Source organism: Monodon monoceros, unplaced genomic scaffold (assembly GCF_005190385.1).
Source record: "Monodon monoceros isolate NGI ecotype Baffin Bay Population unplaced genomic scaffold, NGI_Narwhal_1 Super_Scaffold_18, whole genome shotgun sequence".
In the NCBI taxonomy this organism is placed as follows: Eukaryota; Metazoa; Chordata; class Mammalia; order Artiodactyla; family Monodontidae; genus Monodon; species Monodon monoceros.
In genome coordinates this window covers 150572485-150581192 of record NW_021703774.1, presented here as the reverse complement: position 1 = coordinate 150581192, position 8708 = coordinate 150572485, and the positions used below count along the sequence as shown (strand labels likewise).

Below are 8708 nucleotides of genomic sequence, written 5' to 3'. Positions count from 1 at the left end.
GTCTTGGGGTCAAGGGATGATTGCACAGGTCCTAAGCTATGCAACATTGATGCCAGTGCAACTTCCTGGGGCACGTGGTGGTGGGGAATACAGGCGTCCTTGAAGTTCAGGGCCGGGCACCATCCAGGTGCGCCTTGATGATCACAGGCGACCACAGTGGCCACCTTCCTTCTTCCCATTTTAGCCACCCCCCACCCTGCAAATATTGTCCCAGCTCAAAGCATCAGCAATGTAGCATGGACTTTCTTTCACCCCTCCTATGTCTGGGAGCAGCTATGGATTTGCAGGCACAGTGGCACATGCACACGTTTGTGCACCAACACGGAGAGGCTCACATGGGGAGAGGGATGCTCTCTCTAGCTACCAGAATCTGTGGTTGCGTGATCTTAGAAAATAATTTTGTTCCAGTGAGAAGGGGAGGGAGATGGGATGAGAAAATCCCAAATCTGTTAGGGAAAGCTTGGGCTTCGTGGGAGGTCAATGCTGGGGACAGCTGGCTCTCTTGAATGAAAGGAAGTTTCAAGCTCTCAGGAGTGAGCAGGTAGATCCACATACACATGGGAGGGAAAAAGCCGCGGTCAAGCTCACAGCCGACTGCCTTTCCTAAACTCTTATTTTATCCAGGGAGTAAGACTCCAGGGAAAGATATTTCTCCATATTTCCTATGGTTTCTTTCTTATACAGTAAGATGTGTTGTGGTTCCTACCATCATCCCAGGCTGGCGACTAGGGGAAGGAGCCCCCAGGGGCCTTCTGTGACCAAGGGTTGGGTTACCGGGTAGCTGTCCCAGGCTGGTGTCTCATTAGGCAAAATACTCGCCAAGTGGAATATTTTCTTCCGTCCCCTTTCCCACTTTTTTTTCATCTTTTTGTTCTACTCCTCAGCTGCTGCTAGATCTTGGGGGCCACATTGTTTTGCTGTTTTTGAGTTGACTTGCTTAAATAATAAATCCACCCTCTTAGACGGGGTTAAGCAGACAATTAGGAAATCAATCAATCAATGGGTGTCAGCTGCAGGCAGAGGCCGGGGAAGGGCCCCGTCTTCCTGGCCGCCCTTTCCAACCTCCAGTCCTGCTGCAGCTCAGGCGGCAGGGAGCTCTGAGCTACATTCGCTTCCATTTCAGGGCCCCGAGGCTGGGACAAATCTAGGAAGGACGAAACAAGGAGGGAGTGTGGGGAAGTGTGGGACTACTTCGAAGTTCCGTAGTTAGTGGAGCAGGAAATGAGAGGCCTAGGTGGGGTGACCAGCGGCTCCCGGTCGGTCGTGGTGTCACCCAACTGGCAGGTAAAGTTTCCAGCCTCCTTTGTAAGAAGCCTGGGGAGGCTCCGTGGCCTGCCGGTTTGGGGAACGGAATGGCTGGGACACGGGTGCCAACTGCAGGGCTAATCACTAATTAGGCTGGACTTAAGGAGGGAGAAAAAAAAGGAGCTGCGAGAGGCTGAGCCTTTGAAAACCATGGTGGCCTCTGGTTGGTGGCCTCTGCAGGGACAACTCTCTCCTGAGATTGAGGGGCAGAGCCCAGGGTGTCACCTGGAACCCTCAGCATCGAACAAGTCATCCTGAGGCCCCAGCCCGCCTGAGACAGCCAACTTGGGGGTCTGGGAGCACCTCTCTGGGCGCCCAAGATATTGTCGGCTGGAGCCAAGGCCTCTCACAGGCCTGGGCTTGGACAACTTCCCTGGTGGGAGGGGGCCACACACATACCCTCACTAGGGACACAACTTTCTCCCCAGCTTGTGCCTTCAAGCTTTGTCTCCACGAAGAGTGACAGAAACCTCATGTGGTTTCTCCTGAGAAGGGAAAAGAACTGCATCTACGGAGCAAAGAGGAAGAGCCGCTTGATTAGTATTTTTAAGAGGAGTTGCTCTAAAGGAGAAAGAGCTTGACTGGGACACAGATAGTCTGTGGCTTTGGCCCTGAAACCCGGAGCTGCCTCCACCATCCTGACTCTGGGGAGGGGGGCAGGCTGTGTTTAAGGCTTGACAGGGGGATGTCTGAGAATGTCTGCTTCCCTCCCCAGGTCATGACTACACAGCCCGGGAGTCCTCCTATAGGCAGGAGCATCACTCCCTGGGGAGCGGGGGTTCCCTTGGGGACCCATCCCTGGAGAGGCGATGCCAGGGCTTTCTGGTGGCACAGCTCTTCTTGCCCCCACTCCTCCCCAAGAGAAGTTGGGGCAGGTCATTTGTTTGCATAGAAGTAGGACCAGCTTTGCCCACGCAAACTGGCGGGGGTCCCTGCCCAGGCCATTCAACTCCCCCAGGACCCCTGTCTAAGCTGTTAGAACTCCCAGTGGATCCAGGCAGGTTTGGGTACTGTTTGTTTGCAGGTGGAAAGCCAGCTGGGGTGGGCTGGTGGGGCCTGACTCGGCTTCCAACTGCCCCAAGACCCAGAATGATGAAGTTGGCCTGGATCCCACCTGGGGAGTGCAAAGATGCCCGGCTGGTGGTCCAGGTCGAGAGAGACAGGCTTCTTCCTTGGCCCAGAAGAGGAGCTGAGTTGTGACTGAGGAATGGCCAATCCAAATTCGGTGTGGTGTCTGCAGTGTCTTAGGCCCTGGTCTGGTCCCAGGATAGTCTGTTTATGGGGTGGGGTGGGGGACATGAGGTAGCTTCATCTTCCCTAACCTCACTCATCTGAGGCAGGGGCTCAACCATTGCCCAAGTAACAAGCAGCACCGATACTGGCCTGGAAGAAGGTCTGTGTGGTCACCTTCCTTCAAGAGAGTGAGGCCAGAACTTTGGGGGAGGTGAGTCGGGGTATCCCATTCCATCACCCACAAACCAACCCAGCCCTAGTAGTAAAGAGGACAGGACACAGCCCTGGGGTACATGTTTATGTGAGTAATAAAATATTTACTATAACATAAATATAAAGGGAACTTCCCAGTCTACATTATTATTATTTTTTTGCAATAAAGATACAAAGAGAATGCACCAAAACATTGTTCCAAAAAATAATAAAAATAAAATAACAAAATTTAAATTCAAACGGTAACAAACAGAACAAGAAATGGAGAAGGGGGAAGCTCCAAACACATCCAGAAAATAAATAGAGATGGATCAGAAATCTGGAAATCATATTAAAATATCTTTTTCGGATTAGTGGGTGTACAAAATCCTTTAGTATGGGGAGGGAGGGCAACCCGGAAAACCAAAAATAAAAACCAAGCACAAAATGTTTCTTTCTCCCCGCCAGTGTGTACATATCTCACATATTTACATGGTTCCCACCTCACCCCAAATTTGGGGAATTTCTCTGCAGGCCTCCTCCAGCATCCCGCATCCCAGGGGGCTGAAAGGGAGCGGACGGAAGCTGCAGGGACTCAGGCAGAAGGTTCTCAGGGAACGGCTTATTTCTACAGCTGGTTAAAAAATATCTCCAACTTTTCCAAGTTTGTTTGTGGCCGGGAGGTCAGGGCCCCGCGGGGAGTGGGGGCCCTGCTGTGCGGTGGTCGGTCTACAGCCGGGCAGAAGCCCCTTCCCATCTGCGTGTGCGTGGGAGCGCAGACCCCTCCAGCGTGGCCGGGAACCGAGCCGGAGCTCGGATAAAACGAAACGAAAAATGAACACTCGAATTTTTTTTTGTTGTTAGTTTTTCTTTTTTGTTTGTTTTTTGTTTTATTTTGCTTTTTTGGGGTAGGGTAGGGGAAGGTAAGGGGAAAAAATAAATTAGGCTAGATTAAAGCTTTGGCTATTTCCTGCTTTTATACACAGACGCGGCTCTCGCGGCCTCCCCTCCGGGGCCCCGATAAATACAGTATACAGCGATTTAAATTAAGGGCGCGGGCGGAGTTAGAAGGACCCCAGGAGCCGAGAGGCTCCGTGAATAAATAAAAACTGTAAAAAACCAAGCCCGGAGGAAAGGTAAGGGGGATGGGGCGCATCCTTATGAGAGAGAAGAGGCGTGGAGCGAATAAAGTGACAGTCCCCCACCCTCGACACTCAGGCTCGGGAATCCGCGCCGGGGAGAGGGATGGGGAACTCTCCTCTCCGTCCTCTCTCCCGGGTAATCCCTAACCCCGTACCGCGTTACCTGTCGCTGTGGGGAGGCCGCTGCCGGGATCCGGCCCCGAACAGCCCGGGGGGGCAGGGGCGGGGGTCGTCGAGGGGTTGGGGGCAGGGAGCAGGCAGCGGGCAGGATGCCCGGGTTGAGTTGGCGCGTTCCGGATCTTCGCTCCTCTCTCTCGGGGCTCGGGCGACGCAGCCTATCGGCCGTCTTCGCCGCTCGCAGGAGAGGGTCGTCCGGGTGTTTGGTTTTATTCGAAAGTTTCTGGGCTTTTTGTAAAATCCAAAGCAACCGAACAAAAAGAGTTCAGGCCGCGCGGCGCCTCGCCGCGCACCGGCGGGGGGCCCGGCCCGCGGGGTCACTGCACGGAGCCGGGCAGTGTGTGGTGGTGGTGGTGCAGCGCGGCCGGCGGGGGCGCCGAGGGCGGCGACGCACCGCCCCCGCCCGGCCCCAGCTCGCCGGGCGCGTACACGTCGTCCATGGGCGGGTGGCCGGCGCCGGCCGCCGGGGTCATGCGCTTCTCCTTCTGCCGCCGGTTGCAGAACCAGACACGCACCACCTCCTTCTCCAGCTGCAGGCTGTCGGCCAAGCCTGTGATCTCATGCGCCGAGGGCTTGGGGCACTTGAGAAAGTGGCTCTCGAGCGCGCCTTTGACCCCCACCTCGATGGACGTGCGCTTCTTGCGCTTGCGGCCCTGCGCCGCGATCTTGTCCATGTTGGTGGGGCTGCCGCTGGACGAGTCGGTCTCCTCCAGCCACTTGTTGAGCAGCGGCTTGAGCTTGCACATGTTCTTGAAGCTCAGCTGCAGGGCCTCGAAGCGGCAGATGGTGGTCTGCGAGAACACGTTACCGTACAGCGTGCCCAGCGCCAGCCCCACGTCGGCCTGCGTGAAGCCCAGCTTGATGCGCCGCTGCTTGAACTGCTTGGCGAACTGCTCCAGGTCGTCCGAGCTGGGCGCGTCCTCGTCCGAGTGCTCGCCCACCGACGAGCCACCGCCGCCCGCGCCCGGGTGCAGGTGCGCCGCTGCCGCGTGCAGGCCGCTGGCGTGTGCATGTCCGTGTGCGTGTCCGTGGGCGCCCAGGTGCGGCGGAGGCGACGGCTCCAGCTGAGCCTCGTGGCCGTCCTCGTGCAGCGCGTGGTGCAGGCCCGGCCCCGCGCCGCCGCCGCCCGCCGCCAGCATTCCGGCCAGGCCGCTGCCGCCGCCCCCCGGGTAGGCCGCCTGCGCGTACAGCCCGAGCGGTTGGGGCTGGTGGCCCCCGCCAGCCCCCGGCGACGGCGACATGGCCGGGCCCAAGTGGTGTGCCGTGCCGCCCTGCGCCCATGCCGCGCCCGCGTGGGCCGCCCCCTGGTGCACCAGGCGCGCGTGGAAACCGCCGCCGCCGCCACCGTCGTCGGCTCGGCCGGCGCTGCCGCCGCCCGCCTTGCCGTGTTCCAGGTGCGGGCCGCCTGCCCAGTCGCCGCCGCCGCCTCCTCCCGTGGGTAGCCACTGCGGGTGCGCTAGGCCCACGGGGTGGCCCGCGCCCGCGCCCAGCCACTCGTGGTGCATCAGCTTCTGCACTTCGCGGTACGCGGCCCCCGCGTGCAGCCGCTCGGCTGCCGCCGCCGCTGCCGCTGCCGCCGCGGCATCCGGATGCATAAGCGGTCCCGTGCCCCCGGCTCCGCCGCCGGGGCCCCGCGGCAAGTACTGCGCGGTGGTGGCCATGCCGCCCCGCGCCCCGCGCCGCGCCGCCGCCGCCGCTCCGCTCCGTCTGCGGGCCCCGCCGCCGCGCTCCGCCGGCTTAAAGCCCGACCAGCTCAGCGCTCCGGAGCCCCACCCCACCCTCCGTCCATTGGCTGTCAGTGGAGCCGCCTCCCGCCCCCCGGTCCCGGCCCCCGCCCCCCCTGCCCGCCTGCCTCTCGGCCCGGCCGCCCAGAGCTCGCCATTGGGCCTCACTCCTGGGGTCCCGCGCGCCGACCATGCTGATTGGCCGCTGGGGCTTCATTCACAGCCCCCCTACCTTCCGCGTATACGCTCACGCCCCGGGGGCGCGGCCGCCACGTGGGGAGTGGCGCGGGGGTGGCACTGGGACCGCACCCCCTCTCGTCCTGGCTGCGTGGGCCCCACTTTCCCCCGGCGCTGGAGACTCCGAGCCCGGCGGGTCCCACGCTCCAAGCTAGCAGAATTCTCGCCGGTCACCCGCCCGTGTGGCCAGAGGCTGTGGCGGGGATGGCGGGCTCCGGGAGGCGCTCGGGTTCCGAGAAGCAGCTCAGCCCCGCGCTCCTCCTTCCGCCGTGCCGCTGCCGGCGGGCCGGGATTCCCGCGGGTCTCGGCGGCTGCGAGCTGCAGGCGGCGCGGGTCCCCGGCTCGGTTGCGGCGCGGCTGCTCACCTCGCCCGCCTCGCCTCCCGCGACTTCCAGCGGGCACGGAGCTCTCCTCTGCGCTCCTCCCTGGCCCGTCTCGTTTTGCCTCTTCACCCTCTAGTCCGCCCAGCGCAACTCCGTCGACCTCCGCCGCCCTGAGAGACCGTCGGGCGCGGGCAGAGTCGGACTGGCCCCGACTTCACGCCTCTCACGGGCTCTCCTCCCGGGCGCCGCGGCCCAGGTGAGTACCTCGCGGGTGGCTCGGGGCCGGAACGGCCGGCGGCAGCGATGCTGTGGGGAGACGGGAGCTCCTGTAACCAGGCCGATTCCGAGGTTCCTGAGTGAGAGGATCTCGAGGTGGAGACCGTGGCTCCGGGAAAGCACCGCCGACAGGAATGGTGGACACACTGGGCCCACGGGTATCTGACCCACGCCGCCGCCTCGCTCCTTCTCTTTCCTGCCTGCCCGGCTCATTGGCCTGGGTCATGGCGGGGTCACGCCCCGGGGAAACTTGCTCTAGGTGAGGAGTGGCGTGGACATGGGGAAGGGCGCTGGTGCCTCAGTAATCCGGCGTGCAGGCTGGGAGCTGTCCAGCCTTGCAGGGAGCCCTGGGCTAGAGTTTAACCCACTTGCCTGGGGCTGCTGAAAAGGGAACTGGGACTGAAGAGGTCTTGTTGGAAAGGTGCGGCATGCAGTGGCTTACCTACTCATCCCCCAGGTCTTTGAGGACTCCCTGAAGGATCCTGAGTGGACTTGGACCCCAGCATCAGCTCTTCTGTGCCACGCTGGCTGGAGGATGAGTGGAATGAGCTGTAGCCTCCACGTCTTCCCCACGCTGAGGCTTGGCTCTCGGGGAGTCTTCCAGCTGCCAGTTCACCTCTTTTCTATCCCTGATCTTGCCTCCAATGGATTCATAGATTCCAGGGCCCCGGGGGTCCCAGATTGGAGGACCGATTGGGGGCCCAGCTAGGGCCCTACTGGCAAGTCAGGACTGTGGAATAAAGCCTCAGTGTGTGAAGAAGGGTGATGGGGGGGGGCTCAGGGGGCAGCCGCAGTGGGGGTGACTGGGGCAGAGTCGACAGTGACAAGGGTCATCCTTGGGCACAGACTGTGCTCATCCAGGCCCTAAATGCCCTAGGACCAGCCTCTGGCTAGCCCCCAAGGGATGGGGTGGCCACTGGCCACTGTCCTGAGCAGAGTCCTTAGGTACTACTCCCACTGCAAGAGCTGTGATGGAGCCCTGTGTCTGAACCTAGCTAGGGATGCTGGGCTTTCCTGGACTGTGGCCCAGGAAGTGGTCACCTTGAGGCAGCCCAGGACTTCCTGGTCCACTTGCCTTCCTGGCCTCTCTCCCAGGCTCAGGAGGTAGGACCAAGGCTGGGAATCCTGTAGTGAAGTCCCCTCCCATGCCAGCCCTAACCAGACCTGCGTGACATTGAAGCTTGGGCTTCCAACCCGGACCTGCTACTCTCTTCCTGGGCAAGAATAACTCTGGCCCAGTCTTCTAGGGCTTGGTTCTTCTACCTGTAAATTGGGAATAACAGTACCATAAGCAGCACACCTGTCTCACTAAGGTAAGTTAGAGGGTGGTACAAGACAATGTGAGTGAAAAGGGCTCAGAAAGGACTTTTCACTCTCGCTGTTTCTATTGTTAGTGCCCAGTGAAAGAACAGGTCCCCTCTCTAACTCAATCTCAGTTTGCTCATCTGTAGAGTGGGGTTCTGGAGGCTTGGGCCCAGTGACTTCTCTGGTAAACTCCCTTCTAGCTCTGATGGTCCGTGAGTCTATGAACCTGTCTCAGTTTCTGTCAGAGGAAGGGAAATGTCTGGACAGCGGACAGGTGTTGTTTGGAACGGTCATCATGAGCAATGGGTGCTTTACCAAATGCTTTTCATTCATCACGTTACCTGCCGCTCTCAGCCCCGAGAGTGAGCGCTGGGATTGTTCTCCCATTGCACAGCTGAGGGAACTGAGGCTCGTCCGAGGGCCAAGAATGTGTGGAGGTCCCACTCCCCGTCATCCTCCCTGTGGCTGTGGGATGGGAAGGGTGTGGAGGCAGCGGCTTTGGCCGTCATAGCAGAGAGAGCTCACAGAGAGAGCTCTCTGGTCAGCTGGCACTCTTGAAGCTGAGTTCCCCAGGTCTGTGCTGAATTGAGGGGTGGCTGCGGCAAAGCCAGGCTCCTAGGTTGCCAGCTTGTCAGCTAGCAAATCTCAGTCCCAATCCCATTACCCCCCTTCAGTACCCCTGCCCTTTGCTTTGCCTGTTGGAGCCTCAGTTCCTTTATCTTAAAATGAGGACAGTAATGCCTGCTTCTCAGGTTTGCTCTGAAGCTGCAAGGATGAAACAAAGCATGTAATTT

The 8708-nt window shown here is 60.0% G+C and overlaps 1 protein-coding gene across 1 annotated transcript; it reads right to left on the bottom strand.

Annotated features, from left to right (window-relative positions):
- Positions 1-3635: 3635 nt before the first annotated feature.
- Positions 3636-5752, bottom strand: POU3F1 (POU class 3 homeobox 1). Its single transcript, XM_029229777.1, has one exon. It carries the CDS (start codon positions 5708-5710, stop codon positions 4367-4369), a length of 1344 nt encoding a protein of 447 aa, XP_029085610.1. The 5' UTR covers positions 5711-5752; the 3' UTR covers positions 3636-4366.
- Between the last annotated feature and the right edge of the window lie 2956 nt (positions 5753-8708).